Raw genomic sequence first — 20,672 nt, 5'->3', positions numbered from 1 at the left:
TCACACTTGTCTAAGTGAAGAAAAGAGTAGTAAGAAATAAAAAGTGTGAACAAGGAGAGCTGGTGGAGAGAGCAAAATCCCAAGAGGCATCCCTGTGGGCTCCCTAATCTGTGTTGATCTGGTTAAAGACAAAGTGAGTCTAACAAGTGGTTCAGCCAACTGCCACAGAACTGAGACATTTTCGTTTCATTGATTTCTCAGAAGATAACTCATGGATCTTGATAGAAAAAAATCAGGCATGATTAGGGGACTGATATTTATGAGTGTGTACACTTTGGTGCAAATCCAATTAGAAATCCAGATTTATAGTAAATATATACTGCCTTGACTTGGAAAGTGCATAGTCTCATACTTTTGCATTCCACTTTATAGGCTGTATATACATAGACTTACTTTCTGTATTTCCCAAAACAGAGATGGGCTCCTTTAGGTCCGGTTTTTCCTTTAATAACATGCCATTCGTGATGAGTATATAAATGGACTTACATTACAGCCACATTCACCCATTCACATAGCGCTACTATATGCTTCACTTTTTTTTTTGATCACATACCATTCACACACCACAAGCACAGCCGTCAGGGCAATTCAGGGTTCAGCGACTTGCTCAAGGACACTTGGGGAGACAGGGATTGAAACCCCGATAGTTGACAAGCCGCTCCTGAGCCACAGTCACCTAAAATAAGTCAAAGCAGTTGGCCGCACTCATCCATGACCCTGTAGTATCAGGTTTTTGTCGACTTAAACACACCCACTTCAGGAATTCATTTTGGATTATAAATCTGCACTCCTGCTCTACAGGATGACTAAACCTCGGGCTATTCGCACAAGCAGAGTCACTTAGATTAAAACTGTGTCTTTCATCTGTGGGCAGTGTACAAGTGAACCAAAGTTTCTCAATGTCCTTGGGTTTTAAAAGGTTTTCCTGTGAACAAGGTCTAAAATGTCACGTTATCAGATCTACACCACCGAGTACCTCACATCCTGTGTGCCCCTGGAAACACTTTGCGAATATTGATTGATTGATATTCAATCCAGACGGTAAACAATAAACTGTACCATGGCCCCAGCTACTGGTGTAAGCCATAGAAATTAAAGAACGGGGGTTAAGATAAAGACAATCTGACAGTTTCTTGTGCTTGGCTTTAAGTAAACCAGTCTATAAATGGGTGAACATGATGCCACCTTCCAAAGGATGTTTTCCATATTTCTTTGTCCCAGTGGTGGAAATGAGTGTAACATTATCCAAACACTGAGTCAAGCCGCTCAGCCAGCCGGCCCCTCAGTCAGGCCTGCAGCTGTTGTGTCCTCATGCATTCGGCTCCCAGCTCTGGTCCTGACCACCTCTACCAACCATTCAGTCAGTCTCTCCCCTCTGTCTGTGTCTGTGCCTCTGCCCTGGTCAGATATTCAACCACTCAGCTCCTCTCCCAATCTGCACCCCCTCCATGCAGACCTCCTTTCCTGCCCCAGGATGCGATGTAGTGACGTTCCCCCGCCGGCGCACTGAGATTGTCCTTGTCTTAAATGTGTTTGTGCACTGAAGAGGTAACAGGGAAAAACAGCTTGCCAGGGGCAGGCAGCTGCTGTTTCCTACGGCTCGCCGCAGCTTGGGGGGAAAACAGCAGGATGCCGTGGGGGAGAAGCGGCTCGGCGGCGGCGGCGGCGCTGCTGCTGCTGTCGGGCAGAGCCATCGGGCGCACCAAGGCCAGGTAGGATCAGGCCTTTGCTGCTGATATGGACTCAGGAGCATGAGGCCCATGTATGGATTAGGCTAAAACTATTAGACTAAACTGGGTTTAGGTGCTGGGAAGGATTATTAAACACTGTTCATCTATGATTCATAGGACTGAAATGATGTCTTTAGTAGTTAGAGGAACTATTTTAGGGAGCAATTGTTGAATTTTTATTATATTCCTGTTTTGCTGTGTTGTGGCTCTGTGTTTTTGAGACCACTTTTTTTGTCATTCCCTGTATTTAGGATTTTCAGAGAGCAGGTCGTATCAGATCTTGGGTAGAAACACTTTCACAAGGCTGTATTTGTGATTCGTTGCATTCTCTGTGAGCTAAGAGGCTTGCAGTGGAATTCAGCCATGAGGATTAAACACTGTGTTGCTTTCAACACAAGCCGCTTTTTGAAGTGGATTACTGTATTCCTTGACCCACGTTGTTGTGGCCGGGGTTACGTTAAATTATTTCCCACCATGCTCAAGAGAACAGTTTGACATTTTTGTCCATTCTCCTCTCACAGTGGATGTTTTCCTGTTGATTCTCAGTGTTAATGGAAAGTCCATTCAAAAAGAAACAATGCACAGCACCATGACATTTTACTAATCCTTGTTTTTTTAATTGTGCTTTTCACAAACGTAGCACGGAGCTTGTGTTTTGTTTCATAGCGGAGCTTAATGAATCGCTGGCATGGTTTCAGGGTTTTATTAGCAGGTTTAAAAATAATCACAATTCTGATTTTCTTCTTGGTCCTTGAGCCAAAACAAGGAAACCCAAGAGAAATATTGATTTTCATCACTGTCTTCTGGGGATTTTTCATATCAAAGTTTCTGAGATTTTTTAATCCGCACAAAGTAATTTTTGAAGTTGCAATTTAAGTAATATGAGTCTAGCTCAAGAGGTTGTATACCCGGTGTATAATCTGATAGAAAGCAGAGTCGTATGACAGAGGTAACTATGTTCCTAAGCTGCACGGCAGGTTTAAGATACATTTTCCTGGAAATACATTCCTAAAATAGTTTTATGAACCTTTACGTAAACAAATTACAGTAAACTTTAGTAGATGTACAAAATAACTTGTGCATCAGGAGACAATTGAGAAAAAGAAAAACACGTGGGTTTTAAGTGGAATGTCATTTTGTCACCAAAACCCCTGGAATGTGTTTCTTGCTTTTCTCTTCGCCTCACGTTGATGCTTCTGGTGCTGTCTGTTTACATCCTCAGCTGATGTCATGAGGAAGACAAGAGAAAATTCAAATGAGATGAGGAGCCAGTGATTTGCTGGGGGCCTTGGTGGGGGGGGTCACAGCGATGCTCACAAGCTATGTCGACAGACCTGTTACACTTCACAAACCTTTCACGCACTCACACTCTCTCCTTCGGTCTCATGCACCGGTATCAGCTACCTGATGTCTGTGTACAGCAACTGTTACTGTAGTCATGCTCAATTTGAACTAAGGTGTTGATTATCAGTTTAGGAATGGTGCAATAGGTAGCCGGCATCTGCATATAAGGCATGATATGGTTCAGCAGGCCACATCATCAGCTGTCATGCCACAAGTATGTGATAGTTGATATGAAGTAAACCTGTTGGAATGTGAGCTTGGTCGCATAGTTTGAATCCCAAGGGGGGAAAAATCCTCCTCCGTTTGATCCGTTTGATTAGGTTACTCCTGGACTCACAGAGGTGATGACGCGTCTCATCTTTTCAACAAAGAATCCTTGATTAATTAGCTCAGGTAGAGTAGCTTTCAGTTGGTCAGTGAAGTGACAGATGTACGCGTGAGTGGACACAGAAGCAAGTCAGCTCTGGTTCCTGAGGCCGGAAGCTTCATCGTCCGTTAGTCTTGAACCACTTTGGAAGAAGGAATGTTACTGTTTCAGTGTAAAGGTAATAGATTCCTGTTTGAACTGGAGAGGAAGTTGTCGACCATCAGGCGTGCAGGCAGGCGGGCGGGCAGGGCGTGTCACCACAGAGGTGCGAGGGAGGGGACAGGTGTGAATTATGTGTTGATGTTCAGGGAGTCGTCACTCCCTCCTGCATTCCAGCTCCAGCTCAGAAACACAGCACACAGCCCCGAGCCCCAGCAAACTCTCAACGTCCCTCCCTGCCACCGCACACAGAGACTGGAGCCGGGGACACATTTTGCATCACACTCACATGGTCTCGAGAAAAGACTGGATGAAGCTCTAGGTTTGCCGGACCGTAATTTCTGGATTTCCTTTAGCACGGTGGATATGGGAGGCAGAGAGGAGGTAGTGGTGACCAGACTCAGGTCCAGCATGCCGTTTCCACACACCAGGCTCAACCGTTTCAGGCTTCGTCCTGCCCAGAGCCCACTGGGGAGCAAGCGCGTGAAGCCGTCGTCCTCCAAGAAAAAAGCCAGGTATGTGTGATGAGACAGGAGCATTTGAGTCAGAGCGGCAGGAACCAATCGATAAAAGTTTTGGTGAAGGTTGTCTGCGCTTGGAGTGAAGGGTTTTACAGTAAAGATAAAAGCTCTGACTGAACTGCAACCTCCTGACATGTCATTGAAGACTGGGTCGTTATGGTTTGTGGAGTTTATGCCCCAGAGTCTGTGGAAGAACTTTTTGAAGATGGTGACATTCATAAATATCTGGTTATTGCGGCTGCTGCTGAGTCAGCTGTCTGCAGACCTCTGATCTTCTCAGGCTTCATGTGTATTTATGCACATGTTGGGCAGATTGTGAGCACATGTCGTGGCTTTGGACAGCTGTGTGTGAGGGATACAGCAGCGAGCCACATGATGCATGAAAATAACACTTCTGTATTAGGAATGCTTCAGTCGCACAGTTTCTGTCCCAACAGGGAAACTAAGATTATCTGCTGATTTGATGCTATAGATTCACATTCAAATCTGCTCATCAATCTTCTCTCGGCAAGGTTTGATCCCACATAACTTCTGAACACTAAATGGAGATTATCATATAATAGCCATTTTTAGGCTCGTGCAGATTTGACTTTGCAAACAAAACGTGCCACATTTGCTTCTTTCAGCTTCTATGTTTCAATTATTTGCAGATTTTCTCTGATTTAGATAAGTCATAGTAAATATAATGTCTTGAGGGATGTTATCTGCTGGTTGCACTAAATTGGTCAGACGGCAAGAGGTCACATTTCACTCTGGAGTGTTTCTCTGTCAATTTATTGACTAAATACCCGCTCAGAAAGAATAATCGATCCGTCCGTCTCGTCTGGCCGACATCTGACCCCCTCACTTACTTCACTATCACTGCTGATTCCAGAAAAACACACTGGATCTGTGCATATCTCCTCCTCTTCCTCACCTTGCATTCAGCGTGTTGTTCCGTCATTTCACGGTTGCGATATGTCGCGGGAAGAACGCCTCTTTGGGGGGAAAAAAGCCCAGTCATCTGCTGAAATGTTTGATATTTTTTCCAGTGAAATATATGATTGGTTTGAACGGCACTCACATTACATTGTTTACGTGCTGTATGTTGGAATGTAACCACACTGGTTCTGAGAACAGTAAAAACATAGCATGATCCATTTTGCTCAATTACATTTGACAGGCATCACAGCAGAAGAAGTCCATGAATCATATTTTATGTGACAGGGGCATTTTGCTTTAGTGTTTGGAGGAATATCACTTTCAATGAGACATGAGTATAGTCACCGAACTGGTATATTTTGTTTTGCCCTCGCTAGAAAAAGAGGTTTTCTCTGAATTAAACAAGTATCTATTGAAACTCTCACATCAAAGCCCCCACCCCAACCTGAGACGCCTTGAAACTGGTTTAACACACCACAGCACTGACCTGGCTTCAGCCGGCCTGCAGTACCTGATGCAAGGATCATCTTTGATAACATTGCTTCAACGCCGAAAGCACGATCACTATTTTTAGCTCTGATACATAAGGCAACAATTGCAATCATCTCTGTTCCAAACTGTGCCTTCACTCGGGCATTCCTCAGATACGCACCAGTGACGTCAGCACGGAGATGTGCTGACTGCAGGAATGTGACTGAACCGCACGCCGATCCAGTCAGCTGACCACTTCCTGTGTCTGAGAGCAGCGGGTCACATTTTTAGTGCTGCAGGGTGTGTGTGTGTGTGTGTGTGTGTGTGTGTGTGTGTGTGTGTGTGTGTGTGTGTGTGTGTGTGTGTGTGTGTGTGTGTGTGTGTGTGTGTCTGTGCGCGTGTGGTCCATTGTTGTCAGAGAACAGTATCCTCTGCTGTTGAGTGAGTGCAGGAAAAGCAGAGTGTGTTTTCCCTGCTTGTTTTCAGAAAGGAAACACAGCAGATGTAGATGAATCGTGTTTTTTTTTTTTATTTGAATTGTACACTAGATGTTTTGTCTGCTATTGTCAGTGGGTGGAGCCCATGTGTGTGTTTCAGCTGAAAGAGGGGTGTGCCTCTTATGAAAACAGATTTCATAACACTACACTGACATCTAGTGGATGTACAGGGTACCTTTCCTCCCGGCCACATTTCACAAGAACAATAGAGACCCCCCTCTGCGTCTCGCCATCTCTCTCCTCACGCCGGCCCTTCCTCCATCCCTCTCCTTTTGTCTCTCCATCCCTCTGGGCTCTCCCCCCCCGGCCGACACAACCTCTCCACCGCTCCTCCTGTGTTTGTATGTGCCTTTGTGTCTCTGCTCGTTCTGTTTGCATGCATGCGTGCGATTTCTTTACGTGTGTGTCTGTCTGCACCAGAGACCCCAGCCCCACCGAGATGAGTGTGGAGCCCTGGGCCAGCCCGCAGGACCAGGCAGCCGCTGAGCATCCACACAGCACGCTACCCGCCCAGGACCAGGAGCAGCACCCCGACAAACTCTGCCTGGACTCCTTCTGGAGCGAGGTGGAGACCATCCGACAGGGGAGTGGCTACACGGACCTGGACTGCAGCAGGAGAGACTCCAGACAGTCAGAAGGTAAATACAGCACTGAGCACCACTGATGGATGCAGATTACATACAAGAAGTCCTCATGGGTTTATGCGGAAGAATTACACGCCTTTAATTTAACACAGCTGCTCCCGACATCCTCCATGAGGTGATGCATTTGCCATGGCAACATATCGGGTTTCTCTCATGCAGCAAAGAAGCCCTCATCACCATGACAACACTATCAAACACTCATGGGCAGGGATGTTTTGTTCCCACAAACCAAACAGCCACTCACGAGTGCTGACCTGAAGGGAACAACATTTTAATGTGTCCATTCAAGTCATCTGATTGTGTTAATTCCACCTCTGATGGGTGTGTTTGATTTTATGTTAAACAAAGGTGCTTTGTTTCGGTTGTTTTTTTCACTAATGAGTAAAACCTTTAAAGTCTGGATTTCAGTGCGTTAGTCTGTTTGTGTTTTTGTGCCTCGTTTTTATTTTAAGAGGGTAAACATGTTTGTTTTGCTCCTCATTAAATTTAAACACTGTACTAAATGCTGTATTTAGTCTCCAAGAGCCAGATGCACCAGCTCTTCATAACTCAGCCTTTTTATAATGATCCTGGATCCGCCCCTGATGTGGGTCAGTACCAAAATGTAATGTGGGTTCTTAAATGTGGTCAGACCCCACCCCTCCACAAAATTTCATGGAAACTAGTTGAGTAGTTTTCACGTTCCATGCGGAGGTACATTTTCAGACATAATAAGGAATATGTATATGAAATATGGTTGGGGTATATGATCCTGTTCTTTAATATTTGTAAAAACTGTGAATAACATACAATTTACAAATCACTGGCAGTTAAGTTTAATAAATGGATTAGTTTGTGATGCTAAAGGGACTTTTTGGTAATTTCTCATTTGCTTTTGATCGAACATACGGAACAGTTGTTCCCTGGTAGTTGACTGAAGCCATAACTGGCTAAAGAAATTCTTGTGTTGAGTTAATTTACTAAATCACTGGTTTGACAGGAGGTGGGAGTGACTACAGACTGACTACATACACAAACAAAAGGCATTGCTGTTGCAACACGATCCAGACATCTAGTCAAAGTTTATACAAACTGAAAAGTACTTCCACATCTTGTTGCTGTCTTGTTGCTATATGTCTTTATCTCCCGTGTCGTCTGCGTGTGTCTCAGAAGGTGAGCAGGAGGAGCAGTGGTTGGCTGACGCTGGTTTGTCCAACCTCATCGGCGAGGACACCGGAGATGTCGACAATGTGGTGTTGCTGTCCACTCTGACCCGCACGCAGGCCGAGGCCGTCCAGCGCCGACTGGACTCCTACACGCTGTCCCTCCGCAAGAGGAACAAATCGACGCCTCGCGACGTTCGCGACATCTTCAACTCTCAGGTCAGGACTGTGAAATACTTAATACTTTACCCAATTCCTGAGTCTCGGCCAGTGTAAGGAAGCCTGTTCTTTAACCGACCTCTGAGGTTCTGGTGGAGGAGGAAAAACAAAGGACCACTAGTTTTCTAATGATCTACAAATAGATAAGAAATCTGAAGGAAACTATTGAAAAATTGAAGGGTTTCAAATATGTATGTTGTTCATAATTCTGGGTAACATCCGTGCATACAGTTCACGTATCACAACTTTACTGTGACATATACATTTACTATTACTGTTGCACTGAAATACAGAGCCTGTCTGGCCTGAAGTACTAGAGGGACAATATGAAAGCGCATACCTCCTCGTCACTTAAATAAAGTGAAACAAAAATCCTGGATCTGCCCGTTTATCCGGATCTGGGTTCTTCCCTGGGTCATGCGCCACCCCTCCATAATATAAATGCAGAAAAATGTAAAGCACCCGTTTCCCATGTGACTGTCAGGACTCAGTGCGAGACATCGTATCGTTCCGGTGCATTGTGCGTGTCTCGCTGTGTGCAATGGGGCTGCCCTGTGACAATAAAGTCAAATCACATGTAAAGGTCACGCTTTGTCCTCCCTGTCTGTCTGAGACGTCCTGAGAGACGGTGTTCTCCTGATCTCTATCAGCCTTTCGTCAAAAGAAACAGTCTTCGTGTCCGTGTTCTTCTTTTCAGCGGACAAAGTAAAACACTGCTCCTGTTCCCAGGGACGGAGGAAATGTTATTCACTCAGTTTGTTGTATTTGTGTTTGTGACGTGTCCATGTTCTTTCTCACCAGACTCTTCTGCCTGACTCTCAGCACGGGGAAGACCCGGCCCAAGACAGCATGGCTTCTGTTGCCAAGACACCACTTTCAGGTAAGAGCTACACAATGTGATGAGAGTAAATCAGAAATAAAACTAGAGGGTGATTGAAGGAAATAACAAGAAAGAGTGAAGTGAAGTTACACAAAATCAGGTTTATGTAACATGTCACGTGCATTCAAATTTTCAGTTCCACCTCAGCAGTGGACTTGCTTAAATAATAATACCTAATTGATTGTCGTGTGTGTGTGTTTGTTTCCTGCTCAGCTCTGACACCAGAGCACCGGCGAGGTATCCCTAAAGAGGAATTCTTCATCACCGACGTGGCTTACTGCGAACAGGCCGTCATCTTCCTCAAACAGGCCAAACTGCCGCACAACAACAGCCAACGCAGGAAGGAGGACGGGACCCTGCCTGTAAGAACCCAAACACTGTACCTTCTCCTACTCATGGTCCTGAGTGACTGTAATTTTAAAATGTTATTTCAGACGAGGAGTTTTGTGAATGTTCCAGTTCCAGATTTGCACATTGGGCATAAAAGCGAAACTGAAGCGGATGTGAAAGTTTATAGAAAAGAGGATCTGATAAGAATGACATAGTTTTGTGGAAAGGCAGAGGACATACACCAAGAACAGCAACACCTACTCACAGTTTGGTTTGTGCATCAGGGTGGAATTTTATCTTTAGTCATCTGCGTTTTCAGTCATAACAAAGTTCAGGAACAAGGTTAGAACTGAGTTTTAAAACATTTGAAATGCAAAACTAAAACCTGTTCAGTGGACACTACTGTTGTACACACTGTGTCCAAAGCTTCTTTCTTTTTGTTTTAAGTTATTAGACTCAACTCAAGTGTCATCCAATGTCTTTTTACATCTCTTCGTTTTTTGAACCCAGTCAAAAATCCTACGTTCTTGTATGGTTTTGCTCAAAGTATTTAATACAATTGCAGAAAACAAACTTTTAATCCACTCCAAAGTCATTTTAGAACCATTTATTTTATTTTTGCTTAATTTGTGGTTATGATTTGGTTGTATTAAGTGTATTCAGGGTTTTAGAGCGCAAACATTTTCACAAAATATTTCACAGAAGTTATTTAACATATAACATATTTGAGTTAGCCTGAAAATAATAATAAAAATACACACTCACACTCACACATGTGAATGTTATTGCTACTCAGCTCTACTGTCGGTTAGATAACAGGATTAATTGGAATAAAGGGAATTAGCTCAAAACAAAAGGAGAGTTGTTGTGTCCAGTGGATTTATTTTCCTATTTCAGGCCTAAATACATTTAATCAGTAACATGAAGGAATTAGTGTTTTTTTAAATGAGGTTAATTGTATGTGGATTTATCCTGTTGCTGCATTTACAAGACGACACCTCATGAAGTATCAAACAACTTAAAAACATAAACTTGCTGTTTGCACATGATTTATAAAAGTCTCCATTTTCTTCTTTTTCTTTCTCCCCTGCTCTGGATTTACTCTCTTCTGCTTTCATTGGTTTAACGTTTCTTCATGTTTTTATCTCCTCTTTCCACCTCTCAACTCCAATCCCCCTCTCCTCACTTCTCTCTCCTCCCTTCTTCACTGTCACCTCCTCAGCGGGTGATCTGCCCCAAGTGCCGCCTCGGAGTGACTCGGATCCAAGATCTCTCCCACGCCGACATGAAGAAGGTGCGTCAGCTGGCTCTCATCGACATGACGGCGCTGTGCGACCTCCTAGAGCTCGAGGTCAAAAGGCACAAGTCGGGCAAGAGGAAAATCCCAGGTACGGTGGCTCATCGGGGGCCATGCACACACAAGGAAGAAAAAGACACACTGAAATAGTCCTGTCGATTACCTCTGTTAGAAATGTACAGTGTTTTTTTTTTGTTTGAGCCAAAGAAAAACAGTGACATTTAAAAGTGGTTCTACCTAAACTGTTTCTGTGCAGTTTGTAATTTCAGCATGTTTAAAATCTAAATAAGCTACAGTCTCCTAATATTTTTACAATGCACTCGACCAAAAATACAATAAAAAAATGTGATTACACTATGCTGATATATTCTTTATGAATTCACTAATGATTCATAAGTAATCCTTGCAGTTTTTAGTTAGCAGCCACATTCGGACACACTGCAGTTACTGCATGTAGGCGCACTCACCCACACACAATAACAGCAGTGATTACACTGCAGTATGGATGTAGGCACACGTGCAGAACGCTGTACAAGGACTGAGCGACTGAAGGACATTTTGATGTTTTACAGAGAGCTCTCTCTTCGGGGTGCAGTTGGCCACGCTGCTGGACAGCGATCAGAAAGTGAAGCCCAACACCTCGACGCCTCTCTTCCTGCAGGCGGTGAGAACCCAAATTGCCATATTGTGTTACATGACCTCCACAAACCTCTCAGGAGCCGGCGGTCACGTCGTTGTGATGAAATTACACGATGCATCTGGTGATTTTTATATAGATATAGATGATACTCAATGTCAAAGTGTAGGACGAGTTATCTGGTCATGTAGACGATGTTGTGCTCAAGAAAAGATGCATAACACTGGTAAGGTAAATAATTTATAATGTGGTATTTGAGGGCAAAATTATTACATCGGCTTTTCACCCCTGATGAGGCACACGATAAAGTTTAGTTCATAAACCACATCTTAAGATGGAGCAGATAATATGATCTGTGTCCTCTCAATGTGAAATGCTCTGACCACACCCTGTATGTAGCAGCAGTTACTGAGAATAACCAGCAGAGGTGAGCAAGAGATTATTATCTGCAAATGCCTGCTCTCCACTAATGTCTCTTTCCCTCTCTCTCTCTCTCTCTCTCTCTCTCTCTCTCTCTCTCTCTCTCTCTCTCTCTCTGCAGATGTTGTCGTTTCTGGAGAAGAAAGGAGTCGACTCGGAGGGGATCCTGCGGGTTCCAGGGTCTCAGTCCAGAATCAAGGTACAAAATCTGGATCCGCAGCGATTCCTGTCACACAACCTCCAACACTGTAGCAGATTGATTTATCAAGTCACCCCTTTCTTTCTGTGTAATGTTTAAAGCAAAGAAATTAATGTTCCATGACCTAAAGATCAGACCAAATATCGATACTGTAAAATGTCAGAAGGGATAAAATAGAGAAAAATCAACACACTGAGTTTAACTACCTTTGGCATTTAGAAAGAAACAAGGTCCAATGAAACAAAATCAATATGTATAAAGTTGCAGCCAGGATGCCCTTCATGATTCTGTGTTTAATTCACCATATGCACTGATTGTGTAGACATGATATCTAAACTGCCAGTAGAGGGCATCAACGCGCACTGAAAACAGAAGTATAGATCATGGAAGCTACAGCAAGAGCAATGATTCTGCCAAAATGTTAGAAGGACAAAAATGTTCATATTAGTTAATATACATAATTAAATTATAAATGTCACATAATTTTTTTCCTAACATTAGAAAAGTGATTGTTGCTCCTGAGTGAAGATTTTAAAGTCTTCTTTATGATCAGAAAATAACAAACAGTTGATAAACAGCAAAACATTTAACAAATCTGACGTACAGTTATGTGTGATTGCTCCTTACTGTGCTTACATTATTTTAATATATAATCGAGTTTTTAAATAGCTTCTCCAGAAACATATCTTGATAAGATACATCTCAATTCTAATAACTTAGAGGCAGAAGTTTACACGTACAGTTTATTTGCCGTCACTCTGCTCTGATGCAAACGTCTGGTTGTTATTCTCTCCGCAGCTGCTGCAGCAGAACTTGGAGGCCAACTTCTACTCAGGTCAGGTGAGCTGGGACGAAGTGAGTCCAAACGACGCCGCCGCGCTCCTGAAGAAGTTCATCCGGGAGCTGCCCGCTCCTCTGCTCACCGCCGAGTACCTCAACACCTTCAGCGGCGTCAGAGGTCAGAGGACGCCACCTTTTTGGATTCATACTGTGCACGCACGGAACAATATGCTTCAGCAGTGTTACAACACAATTATACACACGTTATATTGTGGTCATTTCACATTGTTGTCCACAGAGACAGGACAAATGTCTGCTCAGATTAGATTCCAGTTTCAGGACAGTGTTAAATCACACTTACAAAACGTCCTGCTCCAAGGAAGTTACATAATTCTCTGTGATAAATCATACAGCGTGTCAGTATGTAGATGGGTGTGTTGCTGGAATGATTGACTTTGTGATTTATGTGTTTGCATATCTGGCAAGTTGCATATTTACTGTATGAAGCAGGCATACACAAAATTCCTCTTCCCCTCTGCTGCAAATCTATGTGCTGCCCTGTTCTCCAGACAGCTCAGCAGGGTTGACATGATAATTACCTGAGTGTGTTTACACGATGAAAGCTCCGTGTGACGCTTATCTTTTCTGCTTCAGCTGACAAATCAACCTCAGGATGAACAAGTTCAGAGCCTTTAAAGAAGCATCTCACACACAGAGGAGAGGGAGGGATCTCATCTTAGTTTCACCTTAATGAAACAATGGATTGATATTAATATAAACTGATTGATGACTCACTGATGTGTAGTTTGTGAGGAGACTCATGATATATGACGTGAAACCACAGAGACGTAAACTAACAGATGTAATGACCAGCTGTCACAAAGCCATTCATCTTTAGACATCCCATTATTCTCAGCCAAACACAGAGGAAATGAAGAGTGTGTGTGTGTGTGTGTGTGTGTGTGTGTGTGTGTGTGTGTGTGTGTGTGTGTGTGTGTGTGTGTGTGTGTGTGTGTGTGTGTGTGTGTTCAACCTGTCTTACCTTCGCTCCTCCCTCCTCCTTCTTTAGACATCACAGAGCTGAAGCAGAAACTCCACATGTTGAACTTGCTCATCCTGCTGCTGCCTGAGCCCAACAGGAACACACTGAAGGTACACACACACACACACACACACACACACACACACACACACACACACACACACACACACACACACACACACTCTCTCTCTCTCTCTCTAAGATGGATGTGCAAATTATATTAAAGCACATTTGCAATAGTCTGAATATGTTTACCGAGGACGCACTTGATCTGTAGGTGAAAATATATTGAAAATTAGTTTTGGCGGGAAAAATGTAATCTTGACACGTGAAAACATGACAAGAATCTTACAGAATTTATAAATGATCCTAAAAATGGTTAAATTTGACAACCACATTTTTTAGATTCACCGAAGTCTACAAGTTCTTAAAGTTTTCAGAAATTAAACCTAGTTTTAGAGTTCATGAAAAAAGCCTGACACTGTTTCACGATGTCACCTTGTTCTGCTTCTAATCCACACTTTAAACACTCTGCTGTGTTATATAATGACTTACATTAAGCACGATGACTCACTCTCACCGACACAAGAGTGCAGTCAGCTCCACTTATAGCATCCAGAGGCATGAAACCCACCTGATGTAATTACCCTGACTCCAGTGGAGGCAGCTGAAACCTTCTGTGCATCAACACACTTCTCAGCCGAGGTGTTTTAAGTCATCCTGCCTATTCACTCTACTCCAGTTTGAGCTTCAGTTTCTCTTTTCAAAGACATTTGCACATCACATAGCAGAATATTTAAACTCTGTGCAAACAGGTGGTGTTGGATCAAAACTCTTCTCTGTCTCCAGCTTCATGTATCCGTGTCTCTGTTAATGTCTCCTCCAGGCTCTCCTTGAGTTCCTCAGTAAGGTGGTTTCCAGGGAGAAGAGGAACAGGATGAACCTGTGGGCCGTGGCGACCATCATGGCTCCCAACCTCTTCCTCCATAAGGCCATCCCCAGCAGACTGACGGAGGGGACAGAGAAGGGACATGCGGAGAAAGCAGCTGATGTCATGAGGCTCCTCATCCGCTACCAGGACCTGCTCTGGACGGTGGGTCATAGAAAGCAGACATGTACCTTTCATCATGTGCTTTGATATTTCATACTCCAAGTTGGGAATGAAATAGCAGCTAAAGCTTAAATTTAACTTGAAGGTTCATTTTAGTTCAAGTAAATGGACCTTATGAAAAGTTACAAGAGTTTATGTCTGTACTCAGATTCTATAGATATTTCTTGGCAAGAAAAGATAAGCATAACTAAAACGCGGCTCTATTTTTCTTTTTTCCTCAGATCCCCAACTTCCTCATGAGCCAGGTGCGTAAGCTAAACGAGAACAGTAACAGACGTTACCAGTTTTACGACCGTCGCATCAAGAACCTGCTGAGGAAGATCCACACAGACAGCCGGGAAAAACCTGATAAAAACACCTCAGAGGTGAGATGGTTCAACAACACTGCACCTGCTAGTACTCTCATCTTACTGTACTGAATCTTTTCCTTCTATCTTGGACCTTTTCGACTTTTATAACATATCACCCAAACCTCTCTCATGCGACGGCTGAAACTGTCTCTCTTTGGTGGGGCATCTGATGTCAGATGGTAGTGATGATGCTGCTGCCATATCAGTTAACGGCAAGTAAGCAGCAATGAGGCTCCCTCACAAATTCTCCTACTGAACGAGGCTCCAGCTTCTTGGCCACTTGCTCACCCACCACAAACATCCTGTTGAACATCCTCTCTGTCAACTTTATCCAAGAGTATTTGTCCATCCACTACATCCTGTTTAGCTGCTCCAGCAGTAATGATGATTGAGATTGAGCTTTTTCATCAAAGTGAGCACGTCTGAGCAAACTCCGCACACTGACTTGTCTTTTATTACATTTCTCATCTACTCCTCTTGACAGTCGCCCTATTGCTTATTTGCAATCACATGTTGATCTGTGAAAAGCAAATACTGGGCTGTGATATTCTCACACGAGTGTTTAAAACTTGCTAAATGCTTGAGAACCCACAGATGATAAAATCTGTTAAAACAGTAACTTCTGCTGAAGGTGTCACAGTTTAACTCTTTGTGTGTGGCGGGAGACGTCAAAGTTTTACTGCTGTCCCTTCATATATTTATTATGGTGCTGAATGTTCTCTTCCTCTCTTTCTTTCTGAAGCAGAGCCGTACGGTGAAGATCCAGGTCGGGGATCTGGTGAGCGGCACCATGGAGTTTCAGCTCAACATCAACTCACGAACCTCAGACCTGCTCGCCCAGTTTCAGCGCCAGTTTCACCGCCAGTTCCTCCGCAGCCCCGAAAATGGAAAAGGCAAAATGCGAAGGTACAATACTAAGCAGTGTTTAAAGGACGACACACGCTGACCTCAGCTTTCTATTAATTTTAATGCTGTGTGCACTCTTTGTATTTATTCAGGAATCAAATTCATTGCATTATGCTTCTACGAGTTTTCATGTACAAAGTAAATGAAGCAGAATGTGGCTACCCAAAGTTTCGGCATACGTGTATCTGTTTGAACTCTCCAGCAGAAGTCAGATGTCAACTAGAAACTTTAATCAACAGTTTTGTCACCTGATGACAGATCCTGATCCGTGTGCGTTATGTCTCTCAACAGAAACGGCTCGGTGGCGTATCCGGACTGCGCCGTGTACGAAGTGGGCGGGAACATCGGTGAGTGAATGTGGCTGCGCCGGTTTCCCGTGAAGCGCTGACATTTGCATGTCTTTCTGCTCATTGAGCTGATAAGGGTTGCGAGGTCTTATGTAATGAACTGTGCAATCGGCAAAGAGACGCGAGCAGAGTGCATCTGCAGTTATCGGAGCAGACGAAAGCTTATTACACATGTCTGTGCTCTCACAGGAGAGATGACACGGTCAACAGCAACACACGTTCAGTCAGCTCCACTTTGTGGTGGAAATATTTTAAACCTGGACCTTGATCACTGACTTATGCAGTAAACACAAGTCTTGAATTGATACCACAGCCGAAACTTTAATTTAATTCAATTTTATTTGTATAGCACCTAATCACAACATAAAAATAGGAACAAATAGTTAAATAATTTAGTTTTGCATTGGTTAATCATTTATTTCATTTTCTGAGCAAATATGTCAAAACAAATTCTAGTGAAAGCATCTCAATTCTGAAAATGTTCGGCTTTTTGAGCAGTTTTATGTAACTGTAAACTTGAATACTTGTGTTTTGGACTGTTTGTATAAAACCACACAGCAGAAGACATAAATTCCTACATTTTTACAGTCAACAGCACAGTTCAAAACATTTAAAAGAAACATTAAACAAATAACAGTTTGTTACAGCTCTAACTGAAAAAAACCCCGAAAAGCTTTATCCAGCTCAGCAGTAAACAATTCCAATAACTCGAGCTTCAAGTTAAGACATTTTCTGTGTGTTTCTGCAGGTGAACACTGTCTGGATGCCGACACACACCTTCAGGATCTGTACAACCATAACCCAGGAGGGGAGTGGGTCATCAAGCTGAGACCCAACGCCAGCCGAGGGCTGTGACACGGAGGCCGTGGACAGACTGAAGGATTCTGGGAACAGGTCTCTGAAGATGACAATAGCAAAGCGTGAGAAAAGATCAAATCCACGCCGCCTCCTGTTCAACCTCTGAGCAACACAGGAGAGAGAGAGAGAGACAGATGGAGGGAGAGGAAACAGAAAAAGGGAGACTCTGCCGGGAGCAGAGCCTAAAAGCTGTCTACGATCAGATGGACACACACACACTGCGCATTTTCGTCTTTCCCTCCATCTTCTTCTCCCTCCTCTCCATCATTTCTCTCCGGGGCCGCGGTGCCGAGAGCGAAAAGAGCTGCTGACGTGACTCATTACTTCCGACAGAGAACCTGCTGCATAGAAAAGCGAGGGGAGAGCGGCCGGGCAGTTTTGTTCACCATCTTTCCTCCCGAACCGTCGTGTTCAACCATTAGAGAGCAGATGGGGCTGCAGAGCACCTCTGGCTACAGAGAGCCGAGTCCCTCCCCTTCTCTCAGGCCAGTCACACTGCGTGTTTTTCATTCGTGAGCCTTAAAAAAAAAAAAAAGAGGAAACATGATTCCTTTGTTTTCTGTCCATTTTCTACGATAAATCAAATTGCTGCACTTTTTGTTGTTTTATAGAACAGAAAACCACATTATTCAAAGTGTGACGTCTGTATTGACTTTAAAGCAGAAGCTGACAACACAAGATCAGAACACACACCCAGAGAGAGAGAGAGAGCTGAGATCTGGCCTTTGTGTCATTTTCACTTTAGATATATGACAACACACGAGTGTATAATGGTTTCAGCTGTTACTTAAGCATTGTCTCCTGCACATGCACTTATTATACAAAGCTGATTAGAAACTCGCTCACACATACACATGACGTTCTCTAAAATCAACCAAACCATGCCCCTCCACAAAAGTTGAAACCCCGGACCAAACTATTTTTTTAAGTCCATCATTAACAATTATAGAGGAAGCAAATAATAAAAAAGAATACAAATTGAGCTTTAGTGAGGTCAAGGTCAACATGACATCATCCACACACTTTTCCCCAAAATTTTTCAGACATAAATCATATTAATGCAACGTGGTATCTCGCTATAATCTTTCACTGGCCATCCACACCCCCTCAGTTTGAGAACCACTGTCTAGTGTTGATTAAAAAAAATCAGTTTACCTGTTTATATGTGACAGAAATCAGCTTATCTGACTGAAAACACACTGACGATGAACAGATGCTCATTTAGCTCAGAATATGGACAGAAAACCCTTTTCTCTATTTAAGAAACACTAATAGTAATAATAGAAATTGCCACCAGATAAGATTGATTGAAAAGCTCGAGGAACAGAAGCCAAACTGGAAATGATGCTGGGACTTCATCTCTTTGTAAACACACGGTTACAGGCCAATCAATCGACTAATAAACCGCTTGATCTTTATTACTCTCCCTCTCTCTCTCTCTCTCTCTCTCTCTCTCTCTCTCTCTCTCTCTCTCTCTCTCCCTCTCTCCTGCCGTCACTCCTTTCTTCCGTCTGTGCCATTCAAAGCGGGAGAGAGACACCCCGGTGAACTGATACCCCACCCCCCTTTTATCTGTGAAAACCCTGAAATCTCCTGGGCCTTATAAAAATCCACGGACTTCCAAGGACCCTTGACCTGCACAGATCTGAGCTCAAAGAGACGATCTTTCTTTTTTCATTTTTTTGATACCAGGGGGATTTGGTGTCACAACCTCAAGGACAGCAATTGCACGTCTTTTAAAAAAAAAGGGAGTTGTTAAGGACTCGCAGTGAAGCTGGTCTTCAGTTAAACTCATGAATGGAGCCGAAAGTGCTGAAGTGACTCCTGGGGTGAACTGGGATTATTGTTATTGTTATTTATATGAATGTAAAACCGTCGTTGCTTCCGTATCTGATGAGTATTCTGTAGACTAGACAGATTTTAGGATAACGCTGCACTCAGTGTTGTGTTAAGTCGCCCATACTCAGTGTGGGAATTTGCAGTGTTGTTGTACATATTTTTTTTTATGGACCTCTTCATATCTGTTTCTCCTGAACAGAACAGGGAGATGAATTTCTTTGTGTAAATATTTCTCAGTCCTGCTGGACGGTTTGATGTGATCGCGTAGCTTCTCGAAGCCATTAAGTTATTCCACATACACACACACAAAGCAGCAAATGAATGTGTTTAACATTTTGTACCCGACGTCACACGCCAATCGTTCGCTCCTCGCAACCGGAGCCATGTTGGTGCCGCGCGGCCATTTTGTGGAAGCGTCTCGCACACTGCACTCGATAGACAGAGTAATGACAGCCAGCCCCGGCACCGACATCCATCAACACCCCTCCGCTCCATCTCTGTCACCTCCCTAATAATGGACCATAATGGCAGCACGGCGCCTGCATCAGAAAGGCGGCAGAGGAATCACATTTCTTTGATAAAGGAGGGGGTTAATAAATGGCTGTTATAAATTCTGATGGCCTGGACCTGGCGACAGCAGCAGGAGCGTGTGCGTATGTGTTGTGTGTGTGTTTATGTGCATACATGTGTGTGACGAGCTTCATTACACAAGTCCAATTGGCCCATCCCGGGGTCCCGGGCACAGTTCAGTGCCTCGGCACAAAGCGAGCTGATGAAACTGCCTTCTGCTGACAATCAGGAGAACTAGGTCACCTCTGAAGCAGCTTCCCAGAGGGCGAGCGGAGTGTGGGTCCACACACCCCCGAGCAGCGGAGCACATGGACGCATATTGTCCAAACACACATGACACACACACACGCGGACAAACCAAAATAAGGGGGCAAAAGTTCACACACACAACACCGGTTTCCTGTTGACTCTGTCTGTGTTTGTAAATATGTGAATGTTTGTGTGTGTGTGAGAGAAGGAGAAGTTTAGCTGTAGATCTCTGAAACTGTTAAAGATCACTCAACACTAACTGATGGACAGTGATGTGGACACTTATCATCAAAAAGTGTCTGTGCTTTTACTGTGGTCGAAGATTTTAGTCTTCAGACATCAGAATGTATATTTATGCCCTTTACACCTGTCATTGTTTTTTAATACACATGTGAAAACACTTTGCTGTAGAAAGAAAACAACTTTTGAAAAATGTTCCTTTTTCTATGTGAATAAATGTGAATCTAATGTTGTGCTAAACATGATTTATTTTCTCAATATGATGGTTATAATGGGCGTGGTGGAGAGATGGTATCTACACAGGCATCATTCATCAAATCTGCGGTTGCATCAGCTCCTGCTGCCACATCCATGCATCCAAAGAGAGAAGCAAACATACACACGCTCAGAGGAAACTGGGGAAAAATCTGAAGTGAAGTATTGGTTCATTCTGCAGAATTGATCAATAAAGAGATTAACCTTGTAATGTGTGTGGGTGGAGAGGCCACTGCTGCTCAGTTCCCTGATTAATCATCAGCGTCGCTCCTCGAAAAAAACCATTTCGCAACTAACTGCCTCATCAGCTCTGATTATTCAAGGTTTCACTGTGTCCACACGGGCGC

The 20,672-nt window shown here is 43.6% G+C and overlaps 1 protein-coding gene across 4 annotated transcripts; it reads left to right on the top strand.

The window, feature by feature from the left end:
• The first annotated feature begins 1,342 nt into the window (after positions 1-1,342).
• On the top strand, positions 1,343-20,298 carry LOC118105276 (rho GTPase-activating protein 40). Of its 4 annotated transcripts, none has more exons than XM_047339449.1 (15): positions 1,343-1,712; positions 6,431-6,648; positions 7,804-8,015; positions 8,817-8,895; positions 9,109-9,257; positions 10,448-10,613; positions 11,095-11,186; positions 11,701-11,778; positions 12,577-12,736; positions 13,628-13,710; positions 14,487-14,693; positions 14,933-15,076; positions 15,804-15,967; positions 16,259-16,314; positions 17,063-20,298. In XM_047339449.1, exons 1-15 carry the CDS (start codon positions 1,528-1,530, stop codon positions 17,167-17,169), a joined length of 2,100 nt encoding a protein of 699 aa, XP_047195405.1. In that variant the 5' UTR covers positions 1,343-1,527; the 3' UTR covers positions 17,170-20,298. The 4 variants fall into 4 exon arrangements, with proteins under 4 accessions (XP_047195405.1, XP_035008730.1, XP_035008729.1 ...); XM_035152839.2 differs by lacking the exon at positions 1,343-1,712 and adding an exon at positions 1,721-4,115 and having other exon boundaries at positions 15,807-15,967; XM_035152838.2 differs by lacking the exon at positions 1,343-1,712 and adding an exon at positions 1,722-4,115.
• Positions 20,299-20,672: the final 374 nt, after the last annotated feature.

The sequence above is a fragment of the Hippoglossus stenolepis genome, chromosome 3 (assembly GCF_022539355.2).
Source record: "Hippoglossus stenolepis isolate QCI-W04-F060 chromosome 3, HSTE1.2, whole genome shotgun sequence".
Taxonomy (NCBI): Eukaryota; Metazoa; Chordata; class Actinopteri; order Pleuronectiformes; family Pleuronectidae; genus Hippoglossus; species Hippoglossus stenolepis.
The sequence above is the reverse complement of the archived record's forward strand: the minus strand, read 5'-3'. Positions and strand labels throughout refer to the sequence as shown.

Bases quoted from the DNA above. Each gene is read 5' to 3' on its own strand.
- LOC118105276 (XM_035152838.2), top strand. From the start codon at position 3,598: ATGTTACTGTTTCAGTGTAAAGGTAATAGATTCCTGTTTGAACTGGAG. The intron at 9,258-10,447 runs GTAAGAACCCAA...TCACCTCCTCAG, and splicing joins AGGAGGACGGGACCCTGCCT to CGGGTGATCTGCCCCAAGTG. The intron at 11,187-11,700 runs GTGAGAACCCAA...CTCTCTCTGCAG, and splicing joins CGCCTCTCTTCCTGCAGGCG to ATGTTGTCGTTTCTGGAGAA.